General features: G+C 46.9%; 2 protein-coding genes across 2 annotated transcripts in view; both read right to left on the minus strand.

Moving 5' to 3' along the window:
• The window catches only part of LOC124718762 (protein draper-like), a 336,146-nt gene that overhangs the window by 84,600 nt on the left and 229,617 nt on the right, over positions 1–21,929 (minus strand). Inside the window, exon 2 of the mRNA XM_047244376.1 lies at positions 4,942–5,067. Coding sequence (XP_047100332.1) covers positions 4,942–5,045 — 104 coding nt within the window. The 5' untranslated portion in view covers positions 5,046–5,067. The remainder of the gene's footprint in view (positions 1–4,941; positions 5,068–21,929) is intronic.
• LOC124718764 (proline-rich receptor-like protein kinase PERK10) overlaps positions 14,006–21,929 on the minus strand; it is a 201,276-nt gene continuing 193,352 nt past the window's right edge. The window contains exon 3 of the mRNA XM_047244377.1: positions 14,006–14,375. Coding sequence (XP_047100333.1) covers positions 14,006–14,375 — 370 coding nt within the window. The remainder of the gene's footprint in view (positions 14,376–21,929) is intronic.

The raw sequence follows: 21,929 nt of genomic DNA on the forward strand, positions 1-21,929 counted from the left end.
TGGAAGGCTCCACAACCACAAAGTGGGGGTGGCTCATCACGCAAAAGAAAACCATGGGTCAGCCTGGTATGGCCAATGCGGAGACGACACAGTGTGGTCGAGTCCTTTCGGGAGAGGCGAAAGGAAGAACGCCGCGGGCCTGGTGTTACATTAATCGCACGAAGTTTATTAGACAGGGGAGTAGCCTCCCAAGAATTGGCCCATGACTGTGCGAAGTGGGATTTGATGTGAAGCCGTAAATCCTCTGCAGGAGGGGTTACAGAAAACGGGGGGTAGGTGACTGCTCCACCAGCCAAACGATCAGCGAGTTCATTACCCGGGATACCCACATGGCCAGGGACCCAAAGGAAGTGAATGGAACAAGCAGCACGGTGAATATCAGCGAGATGGTCATGGATGGCAGAGACCAAGGGATGGCGCGAAAAACACCGGTCAATAGCAAGAAGGCCACTCATCGAGTCCGTACATAACAAAACGCGGTTGTATTGGGACTGTTTAATAAATGTAAGGGCCTGGGAAATTGCCATCAATTCCGTAGTAAATACCCCACATGTAGGTGGCAGCAGATGATTTTCCGTTCCAACAGAGGACGTGAAGGCATACCCAACATGATCAGCAGATTTAGAGTCATCAGTGTAAAAAACAACAGCATCCCGAAACTCCCATAAAATTTGGCGGAAAAAGGAACGGAACACCACCGGGGGGATGGAATCTTTCGGACCTCGGCGGAGATCCATCCAAATTCGAGGCCGAGGAACTAACCAAGTAGGGGTGGAGGGGAGGGAGCGAGGAAGACAGGACAAAGAAGGAAGCTGAAAATCACGGCAAAGAGACGCAAGGCGGAGCCCAACCGGTAAACCCGCCCGAGGGCGGGAGTCGGGTGGGCGACGTCCATGGTCTGGGAACAGGATAGAATAGGAAGGATGAGTGGAACGGATAGTGAGTGCATAAGACACCAGAAGCTGGGACCATCGAACACAAAGGGGGGGGGGGGATCCCAGCTTCAACCAGGAGACTACCAACAGGGCTAGTAGGGAAGGCACCGGTGGCCAAATGGATACCACGATGGTGGACTGGATCCAGCACGTGCAGTGTGGAAGGAGCAGCTGAACCATAAACTTGACAATCATAGTCCAAGCGAGACAGAACTAGAGCACGATAAAGACGGAGAAGGAGGGAACGGTCCGCACCCCAAGAGGAGTGGGCAAGGAAGCGAAGGACATTGAGTTTACGGAAACATCCTACCTTCAGGAGTCTGATATGGGGCAGCTCAGTGAGCTTGTTGTCGAAAAGAAGACATAGGAAACGAAACTGTGGGACCACAGGCAATCGTTGTGCAGCGAGATAGAGCTCTGGATCAGGGTGGATCGTAGTACGGCGACAGAAGTGGACCACCCGCGATTTTAAAGGAGAGAATTGCAACCTGTGTGAGAGGGTCCATGCAGAGGCACGCCGTATAGCTACCTGGAGCTGCCGTTCTGCAGATGCCATCGAGGAGGAACTAACCCAAATGCAGAAATCATCCACATACAGGGCAGGGGCGACCAAGGGACCGATAGAGGCCACAAGTCCATCGATAGCAATGAGGAAAAGAAGGACACTCAAGACAGAATCCTGTGGGATGCCCGTCTCCTGGGTCCGTGGAGAACTAAAAGCAGTACCAACTCGAACTCTGAATGACCGATGGATCAGGAACTGGCGGATAAAAATCGGGAGTGGGCCCCGAAGACCCCACTGATGAGGGGTAAGTAAGATGTGATGGCGCCAGGTCGTGTCATAGGCCTTGCGAAGGTCAAAAAACACTGCAACCAAATGGCGGCGCTGGGAAAAAGCCTGCCGAACTCCGGATTCCAAGCGAAGTAAATGATCGATTGGAGACCACCCTTCTCGAAAGCCACACTGGTAAGGGGACAATAGATTCCGAGATTCGAGGACCCAATTGAGCCGACGGGCTACCATCCGTTCAAGTAACTTACAAACAACGTTGGTCAAACTAATTGGCCGATAGCTGTCAACAGATAGGGTGTTCTTACCAGGCTTAAGGTCAGGAACCACAATGCTATCCCTCCACTGAGAAGGGAAGTCAACCTGGAGCCAGATACGGTTAAACACCCGAAGAAGATGTTGCCGTTGTGGAGCACTGAGATGTTGAAGCAGTTGGTTATGAATGGAATCTGGGCCAGGGGCCGTATCATGAGAAGAAGATAGAGCAGAAAGAAATTCCCATTCAGTAAAAGGTTCGTTGTAAGATTCTGACTCACAAGGGGTGAAACATAAGGTGGGGCAATGGCAATGAAAGCGTTTCTGAAGAAGAGACATTTGTTAACGTCAAGTATAGATTTAAATGTCAGGAAGTCTTTTCTGAGAGTATTTGTATGGAGTGTAGCCATGTATGGAAGTGAAACATGGACGATAAATAGTTTAGACAAGAAGAGAATAGAAGCTTTCGAAATGTGGTGCTACAGAAGAATGCTGAAGATTAGATGAGTAGATCATATAACTGATGAAGAGGCATTGAATAGTGTTGGGGAGAAGAGGAGCTTGTGGCACAACTTGACTAGAAGAAGGTATCGGTTGGTAGGCCATGTTCTGAGACATCGAGGGTTCACCAATTTAGTATTGGAGGGCAGCGTGGAGGGTAAAAATCGTAGAGGCAGACCAAGAGATCAATACACTAAGCAGATTCAGAAGGATATAGGCTGCAGTCGGTACTGGGAGATGAAGAAGCTTGCACAGGATAGAGTAGCATGGAGAGCTGCATTAAACCAGTCTCAGGACTGAAGACCACAACAACAATAGTAAAAGCTGCCATTGGCCTTCAGATCACAGAATTTAAGCGGTGGTGTTGGCAAGCGGGGTGCACTCAGCCCTTGTGAGGCCAATAGAGGAGATACATGACTGAGAAGCAGCGGCTCCGGTGACGAAAACTGACAACGGCCGGGACAGCGGCGTTGTTACTACACGCTCCTGCGTATCCGCATCTGGTGACGCCTAAGAGCTGAGGAGGATACGGCGGCCGGTCGGTACCGTTGGGCCTTCAAGGCCTGTTCGGACGGTGTTTGTTTGTTTTATTGATAAAACTAAAAAAAGCCCTTTTATAACCGGGACAAAACAAATAATGAAAAGTAACGGTTATTCAAAAATACAATGCGCGTACCGGTCGGTTTCTCCTACCCCTACTCGGTACGGTACGCGACACTAGTTAGTGTAGCTGCCCTACACTGTAGTATAGAATGTACTCACTAGAGATGGGTAGTTCGCGAACGAACGGGTGCAAAGGAACGGTTCACCAAGATCATCGAAAGGACCGAGTAACGAATTCCAAGGAACGATCGGTTCATAGTTCACTTCGGTCGCGACGGTCACTTCGGCAGTTCTCGTTCCAGCCTCGGTCGCGTGCTCGTCTCAGTCTCGGTCTCCCTCGGCCGCACTCGTCGTTCTTCGCATGACCGCATGTCTCAGTTCCACTGCCGACTGCTCCTAGTTGTTCAGTATCCAGTTGTTCGTTTCGTTCACTGCGCTCGCCTATTTTACATGTGTTCCAAATTGTTCTTGCACTTGGGACTGGCTATTCAGCGTCCACGACCGGTAATCACAAAGTATTTTATAGTTACGTAAATTACGTAAAAATTACGTTGTATGTAATAGGTACTTCTTTTCAGGCAACAAAAGGGCATGTCAGCTCACTTCATTATATCGATGAACGGCAGAAGACATACTTATAACAAGGCAAGTTTTTTTTTTTGTTATTCATATATTTTTTGGTTTCAGCGACTTGATTTAGCAGCTAACTTTCAATAATTTGCTTAATTTTTAGTGTAAGAAAATTCATATAAAACGATTTTCGTGTATCTTTCATGTACAAAACATTACATTTAGGAAGGCTCTAATTATTTTGAAGTTTGGTTGTTTCCAATTTGCGTTTCCTGCTAGTTTGGTTTCTTCGGAGAAAAAAGTAGTTTGTGGGTCTTTTGGCTCAGTAGGAAAAGCGGTGCCTCTCCATTTGAAAACACATAGATTGCCATAAAATCGTATTTACTTATTATCTCAAAAACATTTGTTCAGAAGGAGCTTTCAAACCAAAACCTTTATTTCTGCGAACTTTATTATTATTATTATTATTGCTGCATTAACTCTAATAATGCAACATAAAAACCTGATTTTTACTAAGCGTGTGACGCAAGTATGAGAAAACCACATTTTGTTTTATGCTTCCATAAAGTCTCTACTTCGCCTACGAGCTGAGAGACAACGTGAAGTACATATAGGGTGTAAACGATTATTGTTTACAGCGTAGCATAGCTATGTAGTGGAAGTCGAAACGAAGAATTTTGTACAAGACACTTGTGGTCTATTAAGTTGGGAAACAGCCACCAAGAGGTTTACAAGACTACATGAGCTATAGCCCATGTGCGTCGCGTGAGATTTTCATGTTCTCTTCTCCAGCTCTCTACACATCGTCATCGATTGTTTCGCAATTGTTGTTTGCATTAGCTTGTTATTTCTTCACTGCCTAATTATTACATGTTTCTTTGTTGTATCTGCTCGTAACGGGCAACACATCGTCCGTAATTGGCGAGCAGTCTGTACTCGGGGCCGGTTTTCCGTGCGCCACTCTCTATTATTTCCCTGCGATCAGCAACACAAGGCTACGGTAGGCTAAACGACAGGTTCTGCAGAATCACAGAAATTACTTCTAAAAGTGTGTAAGAATTCTGTAATGAATAAAAACTCTATACTCCAGGGGGGGAGGCAAGTGCCCCCTCTTGGTGCCCTCCATCCTTCAGTCACCTACACTACTAGTTTTCAGTTTTTCATAACAACCATATACCAAGCACAAATGAACGGTGAACGAGTAAAAATGAACGGTTCCCAAAAAAGAACGATCAGCAGTGAACTAGTTGGAAAGGATGAACGAGTTTGCCCATCTCTAGTACTCACGTCTCTTGTCGCACGCAAACGTTGGGTCCCTCGAGCCCGGACGCAGGAGCTGCCACGAGGCACAGCAGCGCCGCCGCTACCGCCGCGGCCGTCGCTGGAAACATCCTGCTGTCGTCGTCACGTCACCTGAAACAACAGAACACGAACTGAGCTGACGATCTGAGACAATTACCGAAATGCATACACCGTTCCTCTGACGGAGGCAAGAGTGTGCCCTAGACGGCGAGGCATAGGTATATTAGCTCGCCGGACAAACACAGTAGTCATAACAGTGCGCACGCGCTGATCAGTCTTTTTTACACATCCTGTAGCTATCGTGTCACGTGCTCAATCACGCGCCCACTGCCTGCTAAATGAGCAAAAAGGGGACATTGCTAGTTTATCAGATCTTCAGTATGAGAGGTGGCATGAGCCCCCTCTCATATTTCTATCTTACTCTGAGTAATTCGATTTTCCTCTCTAATTGCATGCGGTGAAAAGTTGCTATTCCTTCACACGCTGACTTCCCACGCAGCGTCTCTCGTCACCCGGATGGTCCGGTGACAGGCGGGTTCTGCTGATCTTGAAAGGGTTAAGCCGACGGGTGTGAGGGAGTCGAGTGGATGCTTTCCAGACGCCGACATTGTCATAAGAGCGGACGCGACACGCCCACAGGGGCCTTACGGAGTGGCTGGGCTAGAGATTCCGTCACTTCACAGAAACTTAGTGAATACACTTTCTGGCGGGCTACCAGCGAGGCGTGGGAATGACTTGTGTTCCCGGGCAGTCTTGACGGGCAAATTCCCGCGTTTTCTGCAAAACGTAACTGTGATTGGCTTGCTCAGGGCATAGCTCCGTGATGTAGCAAAATCAGCGCAGAAATTGGCGCCAAGAATCTCCACTGGTGGAATGGTAGTGCTTCGGCAACAGAGTGGTATTTTCCGCCGGTTTTCGAGTTGCTGATTGGAACTCTTGAGAGAGTCGGCTCTCGCCTTTCGGTCGGAGTAGGTTACAAGACTGAGCTCTCGCTGCTCTGGACAGCCTGCCTTCCATTGGCTGTCTAATATACAGGGCTATTACAAATGATTGAAGCGATTTCATAAATTCGCTGTAGCTCCATTCATTGACATATGGTCACGACACACTACAGATACGTAGAAAAACTCATAAAGTTTTGTTCGGCTGAAGCCGCACTTCAGGTTTCTGCCGCCAGAGCGCTCGAGAACGCAGTGAGACAAAATGGCGACAGGAGCCGAGAAAGCGTATGTCGTGCTTGAAATGCACTCACATCAGTCAGTCATAACAGTGCAACGACACTTCAGGACGAAGTTCAACAAAGGTCCACCAACTGCTAACTCCATTCGGCGATGGTATGCGCAGTTTAAAGCTTCTGGATGCCTCTGTAAGGGGAAATCAACGGGTCGGCCTGCAGTGAGCGAAGAAACGGTTGAACGCGTGCGGGCAAGTTTCACGCGTATCCCGCGTAAGTCGACGAATAAAGCAAGCAGGGAGCTAAACGTACCGCAGCCGACGGTTTGGAAAATCTTACGGAAAAGGCTAAAGCAGAAACCTTACCGTTTACAATTGCTACAAGCCCTGACACCCGATGACAAAGTCATGTCGGTCGTGGTGGAGATCATGATCAGCAATTCATGTCATGGCCTCCACGCTCTCCCGACTTAACCCCATGCGATTTCTTTCTGTGGGGTTATGTGAAAGATTCAGTGTTTAAACCTCCTCTACCAAGAAACGTGCCAGAACTGCGAGCTCGCATCAACGATGCTTTCGAACTCATTGATGGGGACATGCTGCGCCGAGTGTGGGAGGAACTTGATTATCGGCTTGATGTCTGCCGAATCACTAAAGGGGCACATATCGAACATTTGTGAATGCCTAAAAAAACTTTGAGTTTTTGTATGTGTGTGCAAAGCATTGTGAAAATATCTCAAATAATAAAGTTATTGTAGAGCTGTGAAATCCCTTCAATCATTTGTAATAACCCTGTAATTTCATTTAATTGTAACTGTTTGACGAAGTTGCTGAAGTTTGGACTTCAAAGTAACTTTCCGAGTACAGTTGGCAATTGAGCATTCTGCGTACAAGCGGCCTCTGTTGTCCGTCTTGAGCAGTTTTGGCTAAAGTTGACTATATCGGAGTTACTGTGTAACTTCGCTTGTTAAACTCAATCACTGTACCGTCAGTGATTGTGTGGCGAGCCTTCTTCGTCTCCCTCAGAGGCGCATTTGTATTGATAGGAAGTCTTTAGGCTGGAACAACCAGACCAGCATAATTTGTTTCGGGCTACACTCGCGACATCATCATCACCACGACGGGACGTCGAAACAACCAGCCATTGCTTCCAGTACGCCAGATCGTGTCCTTGCAGTTAAGAAGACAGCTTGGTAATGTATGTCCGCAGCCCCGGCAGATTAGGGAATTTTGCTCTGTGATAATCAGAGCTCAGCAGAGCGCGCCTGTTCGCGTCTTTTCTTACGTGGTTCTGTCCTGGATGTTCATTGCCCGAGTTCTCACTACTGTAGCAGCAATTAATGTTGGGTTGGCTGGGTGTTTCTCTTAAGATTTGAGTTGCAAGGAATTGGCTCCACACACCACTTGGTCATAAACTTCACAAGCTAGTTTACGGACAACTTCACCTTCACAGCATTTATCTGAGTATCCGATTTGATGTAGTGTAAATGTTTCATGTGTTTTTGTTTATTATTCTGAGTTCAGTCATAATAAATCAAATTGTTATTTTGTACACAACTTTCATTCAGTGAATTGGCAAAGCAACCCTTTCATTTCTCACTACGTTAATGAAACTTTCCTTTAGCTAATTAATTTCTATCCAATTAAAGTATTGCAGGTGCCAAACTCTTTTCTACTCCACTTGCAGGGTCGATTACAGTCAGTTCGCATTTCTTCTTAATCCATGTGCAACAGCAAAAGTCGGAGTTAGAAAAGGGGGGAGGACCTTAGAGCATCATTTCCATATGAAGATTCTAGAAGAGTTTAGTGTTAAATACACTGCTAGCCCCGGGCCCTCGTAAGGATACTGAAGCGACTTCATACCAACATTGACAAAATTCGTCAGTTGACAACGAGATTTTACAAGGATAAGACGTCAAACACCCAAACGAAAGCGAGTGCAGTAATTACACTGAAGCGCCAAAGAAACTGCTATAGGCATTAGTATTCAAATACAGAGATATATACGCAAGCAGAATACGGCGCCGCGGTCGGCAGCTCCTATGTAAGACGACAAGCGTGTGACGCAGTTGTTAGATCGGTTACTGTTGCTGCAACGCCAGGTTATCAAGATTTAAGTGAGTCTGAACGTGGTGTTATTGTGGTATCGATAGCTACGATGCCACGGCGTAGGTGCAAGTTCTTACAGGGTGTTTCAAAAATGACCGGTATATTTGAAACGGCAATAAAAACTAAATGAGCAGCGATAGAAATACACAGTTTGTTGCAATATGCTTGGGACAACAGTACATTTTCAGGCGGACAAACTTTCGAAATTACAGCAGTTACAATTTTCAACAACAGATGGCGCTGCAAGTGATGTGAAAGATATAGAAGACAACGCAGTCTGTGGGTGCGCCATTCTGTACGTCGTCTTTATGCTGTAAGCGTGTGCTGTTCACAACGTGCAAGTGTGCTGTAGACAACATGGTTTATTCCTTAGAACAGAGGATTTTTCTGGTGTTGGAATTCCACCGCCTAGAACACAGTGTTGTTGCAACAAGACGAAGTTTTCAACGGAGGTTTAATGTAACCAAAGGACCGAAAAGCGATACAATAAAGGATCTGTTTGACAAATTTCAACGGACTGGGAACGTGACGGATGAACGTGCTGGAAAGGTAGGGCGACCGCGTACGGCAACCACAGAGGACAACGCGCAGCTAGTGCAGCAGGTGATCCAACAGCGGCCTCGGGTTTCCGTTCGCCGTGTTGCAGCTGCGGTCCAAATGACGCCAACGTCCACGTATCGTCTCATGCACCAGAGTTTACACCTCTACCCATACAAAATTCAAACGCGGCAACCCCTCAGCGCCGCTACCATTGCTGCACGAGAGACATTCGCTAACGATATAGTGCACAGGATTGATGACGGCGATATGCATGTGGGCAGCATTTGGTTTACTGACGAAGCTTATTTTTACCTGGACGGCTTCGTCAATAAACAGAACTGGCGCATATGGGGAACCGAAAAGCCCCATGTTGCAGTCCCATCGTCCCTGCATCCTCAAAAAGTACTGGTCTGGGGCGCCATTTCTTCCAAAGGAATCATTGGCCCATTTTTCAGATCCGAAACGATTACTGCATCACGCTATCTGGACATTCTTCGTGAATTTGTGGCGGTACAAATTGCCTTAGACGACACTGCGAACACCTCGTGGTTTATGCAAGATGGTGCCCGTCCACATCGCACGGCCGACGTCTTTAATTTCCTGAATGAATATTTCGATGATCGTGTGATTGCTTTGGGCTACCCGAAACATACAGGAGGCGGCGTGGATTGGCCTCCCTACTCGCCAGACATGAACCCCTGTGACTTCTTTCTGTGGGGACACTTGAAAGGCCAGGTGTACCGCCAGAATCCAGAAACAATTGAACAGCTGAAGCAATACATCTCATCTGAATGTGAAGCCCTTCCGCCAGACACGTTGTCAAAGGTTTCGGGTAATTTCATTCAGAGACTACGCCATATTATTGCTACGCATGGTGGATATGTGGAAAATATCGTACTATAGAGTTTCCCAGACCGCAGCGCCATCTGTTGTTGAAAATTGTAACTACTGTAATTTCGAAAGTTTGTCTGCTTGAAAATGTACTGTTGTCCCAAGCATATTGCAACAAACGGTGTATTTATATCGCTGCTCGTTTAGTTTTTATTGCCGTTTCAAATATACCGGTCATTTTTGAAACACCCTGTAGGTTGGCACTACGACAGACACCGACGACAGCGCGCCCTAGCCGGCGCTGTGCGCTCCAGATTCAGCCCACTTGATGCCGAGCAGATGACCGAGCAACACTGTTTCTATTTCACAGAGGGCGATACACTACTTGTAACTTGATGTACAGCTTCGCACCTACGTGTTCATCTCAGCCAAAATTAAGTTGATAGTAAAACCATTTTTATTCGCAGTGCCGAGAGTTCTACCTCACCTGCTCCTCCTAGCTTCCTACATTCGGCCTACCCTCAGTTTTCAGGAGCAGACCCATGCGCCGCTTTCCAGGAGGGATACAAAAGTTATAGTCGGCGCATGAGCGATTGGACACAGAGCGTCTCCGAGGTATCGACGAAGTGGGGACTGTCCCGTACGACCATTTCACGACTGTACCGTGAATGTCAAGAGTGTGGTAAAACACCAAATCTCCGACATCGCTGCGGCCAGAAAAAGATCCTGCAAGACTGGGGCCTACAACGACTGAAGAGAATAGTTCAACGTGACAGAAGTGGAAAACCTTCCGCAAATTGCTGTAGATTTCAAAGCTCGGCTATCAACAAGTGTCAGCATGAGAACCATTTAACGATATGTTGTGTTGGCAGAAGAGCCAACACCGTGTTACTAGAGGATGCCGAAATGCACGCGTTTTAGCTCACGCAGGCTTGCGTGAGGAGGGAAGGACTGAACTGACGTGAGGTCTGGAACATGACAAGGAATTAGAATTCAGAAAGCGGACGTAATTAGTTTGATACTTAACTTTAATCCATTAATGATGAACGTCGCTCTTGTCGGTACATGATTCACAATATCAATATCAATAGTAACTGAATATGGCGCCTTGCTAGGTAGTAGCAAATAACGTAGCTGAAGGCTATGCTAAACTGTCGTCTCTGCAAATGAGAGCGTATGTAGACAGCGAACCATCGCTAGCAAAGTCGGCCGTCCAACTGGGGACAAGTGCTAGGGAGTCTCTCTAGACTAGACCAGCCGTGTGGCGGCGCTCGGTCTGCAATCACTGATAGTGGCGACACGCGGGTCCGACGTATACTAACGGACCGCGGCCGATTTAAAGGCTACCACCTAGCAAGTGTGGTGTTTGGCGGTGACACCACACGATGCATCATCGATATGGGCTTTCGCAGCCGAAGGCCCACTCGTGTACCATCGATGACAGCACGACATAAAGCTTTACGCCTCGCTTAGGTCCGTCAACACCCACATTAGACTGTTATTGACTGGATACATATTGCCTGGTCGGACGTGTCTCGTTTCAAATTCTATCGAGCCGATGGACGTGTAAGGTTATGGAGACAACCTCACGAACACATGGACCCTGCATGTTAGCAGGGGACTGATCAAGGTGGTGGAGCCCCTTTAATGGTGTGGGGCATGGGCAAATGGAGTAATATGGGACCCATGACACGTCGAGATACGACTCTGACTGGTGACACGTACGTAAGGGTTCTGTCTGATCACCTACATCCATTCATTTCACTGTGCATTCAGACGTACTTAGGCAATTGCAGCAGGACAATGCGACACGCCACACGTCCAGAATTGCTACCGAGTGGCTCCAGGAAAACTCTTCTCAGTTCTGTAACTGAGTTTTCTCTTTTGATGCTAGTCATTTGTCAGGATGAGCATCAATGCAAAGGACATTTGATTCTAAAGCATTATGTCAGGGTTTTTCCAGAATGAGATTTTCACTCTGCAGCGGAGTGTGCGCTGATATGAAACTTCCTGGCAGATTAAAACTGTGTGTCCGACCGAGACTCGAACTCGCCAGGAAGTTTCATATCAGCGCACACTCCGCTGCAGAGTGAAAATCTCATTCTGGAAACATCCCCAGGCTGTGGCTAAGCCATGTCTCCGCAATATCCTTTCTTTCAGGAGTGCTAGTCCTGCAAGGTTCGCAGGAGAGCTTCTGTAAAGTTTGGAAGGTAGGAAACGAGATACTGGCAGAAGTAAAGCTGTGAGGACCGGGCGTGAGTCGTGCTTCGGTAGCTCAGATGGTAGAGCACTTGCCCGCGAAAGGCAAAGGTCCCGAGTTCGAGTCTCGGTCGGGCACACAGTTTTAATCTGCCAGGAAGTTTCATTATGTCAGGGTGAAAAACACTAAATAAATTACTTTTTCTCTCTTAACAACATGTGGGCAGAGTGGGTTCTTCCTTGGCTTGGGTATGAGGTAGAATGAAACAGCATTTTTACATAACTTTTATTGAAAGTTTTGTACAACTGTTTTCTTACTGGATTGTTCTGGCTCGGAGAGCGGCAGCTGCGTCGTTTGCGAAGCCTTCATGCTGCGTGAACGGCGGCGTCTGATTACGCCTGGCGGTGTGTATCTCGTGTCGCCGTCTCGCCCAGTTGACTGGAGACGCGCCTCGTGCTGTGGCCCGTTTAATTATTGAGAGCGAAGTCGTGCATCGGATGGTGATACCTTGGATGTGGCGTCCCAGTGTTTCTCTTCTCTAAGCGGCCGCGTGTGTCAGTGTTGTGCGTCGGCCAGCGGAGCGGCGCGGCGGGGGAAGGTCAGTGTCCCGGACTCGAACAACGGACTCCAGGTTGCCAGTCTTCGGCTGTAAAATCTTCATCCCAGCTCACAGGTGACTGCTGATGTGAGGCCGTCCCCTTCCCGTCCTCACGAGTCACCCGGGTACGTAACAATCAGACTTCAAATACCTTTTAACTTCTGTCATCTGGCGGCGAGGCGGCTGCTTGCTATTCCATTACATCGGCGGACTTGGTGCTTCTGTGTACAATGTGGTCTCTTCCCGCATGACGGTCTTCGAAACTGAACTGAAAACTAATCCTCCTGTCGGGCCCACTGCGTCTCGCATATTTATTCACTTCAGTTCACTGGAGGTGAACGACTTCACGCTCATTGCCTCTTCTGTCACGTTGAAAAGCTTCTCGAAGAATCTTCTTAACGTCGGTCATTGGCTCTTGGAATGTAGGCGAGGGCCTTTGATCACATGTGACAACTGAGAAACAGGTGAGCCGGTCGGGCGATGCCCTGACGGCTGAATCGACAGCTTCCGCTTATGTGGGGAGGGCGATGGCTTCTCCTGACGTGCTAACTTGCAAGTGCCAGCCGTAGCCACTGCTGCTCTGCCCACTGTTTCCCAGTGTGTACTTCTCTAAACTAAACTAAGTTTTTCGTTTATTTTCTAATTTCTACTTCACATAGATTTCACTAATTGATTTACCTATCTTAAGTACCACTGAACAGTTCAAACTCTTCCGCTGACCTGTAAACTCCACAGACATATCTGGGATGCCTTGCAACGTGCTGTTGATCTCCACCCCCTCGTACTTTTACGGATTTATGGACAGTCTTGCAGATTCGTGGTTTCAATTCCCTCCAGCGCTTCAGACATTAGTCAAGTTCGTGCCACGTTGTGTTGCGGCACTTCTGCATGCTCGCTGGGGCCCCTACACGCTAATAGGCATTTCTGGCCAAGAGAAGTCTACTAATATCAAATACCGGCCTTAATTTCAGGAAGAAATTTCTGAAGATGTACGTCTGGAGTACAGCATTGTATGGTAGTGAAACATGGACTGTGGGAAAACCGGAACAGAAGAGAATCGAAGCATTTGAGATGTGGTGCTATAGACGAATGTTGAAAATTAGGTGGACTGAAAAGGTAAGGAATGAGGAGGTTCTACGCAGAATCGGAGAGGAAAGGAATATGTGGAAAACACTGATAAGGAGAAGGGACAGGATGATAGGACATCTGCTAAGACATGAGGGAATGACTTCCATGGTACTAGAGGGAGCTGTAGAGGGCAAAAACTGTAGAGGAAGACAGAGATTGGAATACGTCAAGCAAATAATTGAGGACGTAGGTTGCAAGTGCTACTATGAGATGAAGAGGTTAGCACAGGAAAGGAATTCGTGGCGGGCCGCATCAAACCTGTCAGGTGACTGATGACGAAAAAAAAACACTTTCTTTGGCGGTTCAGTGTAAATCGCGCCGTCGTAATGGGGGCGTACCCAGGGCGGGGGGCAAAACCGTGCCTGTTGCAATGGTGACGTTGGTGGAGAAAACAATGGCGACGAACCTGATGTCGGGGACACATGACTCAGGCATACTGATTGTTAGTTACGGGGTGCCACAGAACCTCATTACCAGTGCGGCGTAGAGTAGGAGCCCCGCAAGGCACAGCGAGGTGCGGCAGCCTCGTCCCGCGAGCCGCGGGCCGCCAGCAGGTGTGTCGGCCGTGCGTGCGCAGCCTGCAGAAACCCCGCCCGCCACAGCCACGCACTGCGTGCCGCGTGCCAGCGCGTGGGCCGCCGCTGATTCAGCCGCAGAAGGCCGCGCGGCACGCACCGCCACAGCCGACCCCCACTACTACTGTGCGAGCCGCTGAGCGCAGTCCTGGGAGCCCGGCAGCAGCCGCAGGTGCGCTGCCAAACAGCCTTCCGCGCCTCATGAAGCAAATACCGCCTCCAACGCGGGTGCGACGCCTTGGGCTCATGGGCAACAAAGTGGCGGCTGAAATTCGGCGCCACAAAGAGCCAGGCAGTCGTCTTCACCCGAAGACTTTTGCCGCCAGGGCTTACGCCGGTCGAAATCCTGGGAGAACCTATCCCATGGAGTGGGACGGCGAAATACCTAGGAGTTACCATAGACCGCAGGCTCACCTTGAAGCATCACATCCGTGATGTGAGAGGGAGAGCAACAGGACGCCTTCGCGCCCTGTATCCGCTGCTAAACCCGCAGTGCCACCGCAACACGGCATCACGCTTTACCTAACACTGGTTCGCCCACTGTTAGAGTATGCGCTCGTGGTCTGGGGGAAAGCTGCAGATGCTCACATTGTGACTCTGCAGCGGATACAGAACCGCGCCCTGAAGACTGCCATGCATCTTTCGATGCTCTTCTCGACGCGTCAACTGCACGAGGACACCGGGATCCTGCGTCTCCGAGACAGGTTTCGCGCCATCGCCAGGAAGTTCTACGAGAAGACGGGACGCTCCCGCAACCGGCTCATCCGTGGACTGGGCCAACAACCTCATCACAGGCCAACCACGAGTTGGCCCGACATGCTGAGGGATTAAGTTTTACTGATCTCTCCACAGAGTGTCTCTCTCTTTTTCAGGTTACACCAGCTATGACCAATCAGCAAGAGAGGTAATATATATCTTCCTCTCTTTTACAGGAACCGCAGGAATGACAAATTTTGTCTAAACTGCACCACCACGAGCCAACGACAGGCTCGTCATTTCAGCGTCAGCAAATCATGTTCACAGGACCTTCGCTGCCGAATCCGTGCTGTCATACGTGGACACGGCCAGCTCTACGCATTTTGCCATCCCGTGCGATGATTATTTCAAGTTCTGCCATTCTCTTCCCCCCCCCCCCCCCCCTAGCGTTCTCTGATACAGACCACTTTCTCACCTTCATCCATGACACCTTATTTTGACGTCTCACTTAGTTTCTGACGCTAATACGTCTTTGAGATCAGAATAAGAGCAAGCGAAACGGAAGTGAAACGTTTACTTTGCATATTTTATTTATTAATTTCAAAGCGATAGATTTGTTTATAAATAATTAAATCTTCTGCTGCCAGTCACGATTTTTCTTTATTTTACTATTCGCACGACGCGTTTCGAGAAATAACTCCCATTTTCAAGTGCGTTTTTTGTGTGTATTAAGCCATTTCTTTTGATGTTGTTAGTGTGAGTTGGTCTGCTCCATTTTGTTGACTTTTAAGTTTTCTAATGGTCCGTTTGTGTAGAATCTCACACACACGTAACATCACACACAACTTGTTGTACACTTTACACGTCGAAAATATATATATCCCAAGGAATAATCCTCAGATTACTTGGAAGAATGCAGAATCATAAGTAGACACTAATATGCTTCGTTGTTGGATCGTTTGAAACTTGCGTTGCCTGAAAAAAAGAGCAAAATTGGTTCAGAAAAAGGCGCTCTTTCAACAGGATAATGCAACATCCCACACGCCAGCAACAACAATGGCGAAAGCGCACGAATTTGATTCTGATTTCGTTCGTCATCCACCCTATTCGCTAGACTTCGCCCCAAGTGACTTCCTCCAGTTCTCTGCCTTCAAACTTTGGCTTGCTGGGAGGAGATTTTCATCAAATGAGGAAGTCATAGTTGCAGTTAACGTGTATTTTGCAGACTCTGGCAGAACGTATTTTTCCGATGGAGTGGTGAAGCTGGAGGATCGCTGGAGCAAATGTATATCCGCCACAGGAGAAAATGTCGAGAAGTAAGGTGAGCCGTTCACGAAACAAACTCTTCTGTTACCTTTTTAACAGTTGTCAAACCGTCCTAGTTCATTCTTGTGCTTTCTGGAGCGCACACTTTTACGACTGAGAACATTAGAAACACAGTGACAGTGAAACTTCCTGGCAGATTAAAACTGTGTGCCCGACCGAGACTCGAACTCGGGACCTTTGCCTTTCGCGGGCAAGTGCTCTACCATCTGAGCTACCGAGGCACGACTCACGTCCGGTACTCACAGCTTTACTTCTGCCAGTATCTCGTCTCCTACCTTCCAAACTTTAGCTCAGATGGTAGAGCACTTGCCCGCGAAAGGCAAAGGTCCCGAGTTCGAGTCTCGGTCGGGCACACAGTTTTAATCTGCCAGGAAGTTTCATATCAGCGCACACTCCGCTGCAGAGTGAAAATCTCATTCTGGAAACAATCCCCAGGCTGTGGCTAAGCCATGTCTCCGCTATATCCTTTCTTTCAGGAGTGCTAGTTCTGCAAGGTTCGCAGGAGAGCTTCTGTAAAGTTTGGAAGGTAGGAGACGAGATACTGGCAGAAGTAAAGCTGTGAGTACCGGACGTGAGTCGTGCTTCGGTAGCTCAGATGGTAGAGCACTTGCCCGCGAAAGGCAAAGGTCCCGAGTTCGAGTCTCGGTCGGGCACACAGTTTTAATCTGCCAGGAAGTTTCATATCAGCGCACACTCCGCTGCAGAGTGAAAATCTCATTACAGTGACAGTGTTTGCATCACTTCCAAATCATACCCAGACCTAACTGAATAACATCCTGGTAAACGTTGTAAAAAGGACTTAGCAAATGAACTTTTTATAAGGAACCCACGTCCAGAAAAGTGCCGTTTGGACGTGAACTGAATTTGAAGATCTGCCGCTTTACGGTACACATGCAGCGGAGAGAATACCTCTGTCCTGTGTGCTCTATAGGAAATGTTCCACGTGGCCACTCTGCCGTTCGTTGCACAAGGCGCATCTGCGACGCAAGTTTTCATATACAAGATCCACAATCCCTTGTGCACGTCCTTTGAGTGCCACAGCTGCGAACGTACTAGCTTTCGCAGCCGTCGTTGTAGTCGGAGAAAAATGGTATGTGACGGACTGAGGCGTTCTCGATGCGTGCGTTGTGCAGGCCCACCGTTACGTTCCGTGCGATGAAGCGGGGGATTTCAAAATGACCCGATCTTCAAACATATTTTACATCCAAGCGGTGCCTTTCCGAAGATGCGTTCCTTATCAGAGCATTGACTGCTAAGTTCCTCTGTAGTCTTAGAAGTGTGTAGAAGGAATTGTTAAACACACTGTAGGTAACGTCATCATCCGCGAGGTGATTGGTATACTGCGTGACACTCACTGGTGGTCTGAAACTGTGCGAGACTAGGACTCGAACCTGGGACTCGAGCCTTTCGTGTGCGAGTGCTATGCCGACTGTGTTACCCAATCACGACTCACGACCTGCCCTCTCAACTATACTTCCGCCACTCTCTCTCTTCGATTACCTTTCAGACTTCCCCTGGGCTGTGGCTAGAACGCTTCTCCGCAATATCCTTTCTTACAGGGGTCCTCGTCCTGCAAGATATGACGGGGAACTTGGTTGAAATGTGGATGACAGGAGAAGTGTAATGTGCTGCGAATACATAGAAAGATAGATCCCTTATCATTTAGCTACAAAAATAGCAGGTCAGCAACTGGAAGCAGTTAATTCCGTAAATTATCTGGGAGTACGCATTAGGAGTGATTTAAAATGGAATGATCATATAAAGTTGATCGTCGGTAAAGCAGATGCCAGACTGAGATTCATTGGAAGAATCCTAAGGAAATGCAATCCGAAAACAAAGGAAGTAGGTTACAGTACGCTTGTTCGCCCACTGCTTGAATACTGCTCAGCAGTGTGGGATCCGTACCAGATAGGGTTGATACAAGAGATAGAGAAGATCCAACGGAGAGCAGCGCGCTTCGTTACAGGATCATCTGCAGGAGAGACGATCAGTAGCTCGGTACGGGCTTTTGTTGAAGTTTCGAGAACATACCTTCACCGAGGAGTCAAGCAGTATATATCTCGCGAAGAGATCATGAGGATAAAACCAGAGAGATTAGAGCCCACACAGAAGCATAACGACAATCCTTCTTTCCACGAACAATACGAGACTGGAATAGAAGGGAGAACCGATAGAGGTACTCAGGGTACCCTCCGCCACACACCGTCAGGTGGCTTGCGGAGTATGGATGTAGATTTACATGTAGATTTACTACCGGAAGTGATGGCGGGTCGTGAGTCGTCATCGAGTAGCTCCGTCGCTAGAACACTTTCCTGCAAAAGGCAAAGGTCCCGAGTTCGAGTCTCCGTCAGGCACACAGTTTTAATCTTCCCCGGAAGTTTCAAATCAGCGCACCTTCGCTGCAGAGTGAAAATTCAGTCTGAAAATACAGTGTGTGCATGGGAAAATTCCCGGACTTTGGAATGCAATTACAAGAAAACAAACTATGAGACACAGATACCTGCAGGTTGGGGCATCATAAAGCAACTCAAAAAGTTTCGTAAAAATTTTTTCTGTGCGATTACTTTTGTTTCAGGCGCTAAGTAATTACCAGAAATGACTGTACCTTAAGAAACAGCCCAGCGCGTGGTGCGGTATGCAGAAATGAAATCACCTCCATTGCCGTCCAAAGATATTTACGATGTGGATTTCAGAGGGATAAAGAAAGTTTTGGTGTGACGAGCTCCTATACACGGGGAGCGTAAACAGACAGACAGACAGACAGGTTCTGACAGAAAACACACATCTGATGAAATGGAACAGCACATCAGAGAGACCTTCCAAAGTAGCCCATCACAGTCAGTTCGCCCAACATCGCGAGCGCTTAACATACGTCGCTCAACAGATCACAAGGTGCTGCATGAATGACATCGCTTATGCGTTTACAAAGTGAAAATAGTGTAAGCACCAAAGCGAAGCTAAGTAGTACAGCTTTGCCACGACTTTGCCGTTAAGACGTTGCGCCCGATAGCGAAAACCCCCAACTATCTAGGAAACGTTGGTTTGTCTGACGAAGCAACTTCCTACACATGTTAGAATTTTAATCGGCACATTCGCATCTAACGTTCGGAAAGCCTCTACAATTTTCGGAAACATATCAGGGATAGTGAAGAGGTGAATGCGTGATGCGTGCTGATGAAAGACGGAGTAGCTGGATCAGTTTCCTTCATCGATCAAACAATTACAAGAACCGTTTATCTGGACGTGTTTGAGCAGTTTTGTGTTTTACAGCTTCTTTCTTTTTTGCAGAATGTGATTTTCCAGCAGGATGGTGCACCATCGCACTGGAGTTGCATGTTTTTGACATCCTGGACCGAACGTCTTCACAGCGATGGAGAGTGTACCGTCTCTTGGAAAGTCGTCTAAAAACCGTAATAAAATGTTACGATAACCACAAGTGAACTGGGACAATAACGAATAAAACTATGCGTGTTTATGTACGGGAAATGTGCTATCAATGGTGAAATATTATTTTGGAACGCGAAAACTCTCCCTCTTTGCGCGTTTTCAACATTTCTGTGTAACAAACACTAAGAATAACGAAGACTACAAATATATTATGTCATGAAATTTCTGTATAATTATGGGACAAAGACTTGGATGAATAAAATGATCACTTTGGTGTCAGCTCTCGAACCTATTAGAGGCTTTTGTGTGAGCTTGCTTCCGGACGCACTATTTTGATAATTCACGTAAGTTTTTTTTCTTTTTTTTTGTAACCTCAATTCCTACATCTCCCTCCACGTAAATACAATTAAGTGTAAATAATTATCGCTAAAATTCAAGTTTTATTATTGACCATGTGCCATTCTTTTGTCGTAATGGCGCATTTGCAGCCATTACGTGAAATATAATTAATCACATGACTTTCGGGCTTCATCCCCAAGATTACAGGAAAAAGTACTTTAAATGTTTTTGCTTTCAGGAAAAGAATTTATTTTTATTTTTCTTTCTATTTCATTTATTTGTTTTATTTTATTTTATTTTTTTGCAGAAACGCAGAGATAATAAATAATAATACGAGGAGGTTTGCTTATAAGTAAATCGCTGACGGGTAAAAAGATATTTTTCACTGCCGTAGATATTGTTCAAATTATAATTAACAGTATAAAAGGTCAGTGTTTAACAAAGAATTTACGTAGCATTGAAAATAATAGTGCAACTGCATAGGTTATTATATCGTCTGTCGCTCTGCAACAATATTTATTTCTTGCACATTAACTACTATAGTTATAAACAAACCACGCGTATATTTGAGCTAGCCGTATATGTTGACAAGATAATTAAATTGTTACAATCCAACCTAGTACATTTACTCGGAATTATTTGCTACGTAGCTACACTGATAACTGTTAGTGTATAATTTAGCCGATACTACGAGTGTAAGAAATATACGCGACGTGACAACTTAGAAATATTTTCATCCACGGTTCTCAACGTAACAAACCGAAATCTAAAACAGAAAAGGAACTGATGGGCCAACCAAGTGGCCACTGCGTTCTCCCTGGATTTCTCGCTGAAGGATTACGTGAGAAACACTATGACTCGCCTGTACGTGGCCTGTATGTGGATGCAATAGCGCCCATCACTGCACACACGCTTGTGCGCAAATGAGTAAAGATGGAATTGCGACCAGACGTTTAATAGGTTACGGAAGATACCCCATAGAAGTTTATTAATTTTTTCAAAACGTTTTGAGTTACTTTACATGGTGCTGCAAATAGTTAGGTCTCCTGGCTTTTTTAAAAATTGCGTTTGGAAATTAGTGGAGGAATACTGTGAAAACTGCTCGACTGACAGAAACAAAGTCTCCACACGAATGAATTAATTAGATGTAGCCATGCGGAAACAGGAAAACAACACAGACAGACGGAATAAACGCCGGACTGGTGAAATACGGAGGTCTTTCATCCACATCTTACTAAGCTTTGTTGGATTGTAAGGTACCTACGGAGTGGAATTTGCTAAAATTTTCTCCATATTCAAAAACGAAAGAGTAGAGACCGAAAGAACTATAGAGGAATAAACCTTGTTCACACAGACTGTAAAATGGAAAGCACTATCACAAATATAATATAATAACATACACCGTCCGATATTTGATTAAAATTTATTATAAGAAAATTTGATTTCATTAAACAACGCTACAAAAAATGGTTCAAAATGGCTCTGAGCACTATGGGACTTAACATCTGAGGTCATCAGTCCCCTAGAACTTAGAACTACTTAAACGTAACTAACCTAAGGACATCACACACATCGATGCCCGAGGCAGGATTCGAACCTGCGACCGTAGCGGTCGCGCGGTTCTAGACTGAAGCACCTAGAACCGCTCGGCCACTCCGGCCGGCTAGTTTTCCGTCTACACTGGCCCAAGCAGAGAAAATTTAATTACAATCAACCTGTAGACAGAACGCATGAAACTAGACACCCAAAATAGACCAGAAATGTAGAGGTACAATACAGAGGGGAAGACTACGAAAGAGATGGTTCGTTCTTGTTGATCGCACTGACGAAATTACCTAATCCAAGAAGAGGGGAGGAGGAGGAGGAGAGGAAGAAAGGGAGGTTTCGCGAGGACACTCTGTACACAACATGATCAGCAAGTGCCCAAGAAACGGTGGCACACTTGAATTCTTCTGCTTCTGTCGACATCTCCAAGATAACACGCCGCGTCTCGCTTATCAAGATGCCGGAGCCAAGCGAGTGGTTTGTGTATAAGGGGCTTTAGTTAAGCTCTTCTACGGAGGCGGGCGGC

Source organism: Schistocerca piceifrons, chromosome 10 (assembly GCF_021461385.2).
Source record: "Schistocerca piceifrons isolate TAMUIC-IGC-003096 chromosome 10, iqSchPice1.1, whole genome shotgun sequence".
NCBI lineage: Eukaryota > Metazoa > Arthropoda > Insecta > Orthoptera > Acrididae > Schistocerca > Schistocerca piceifrons.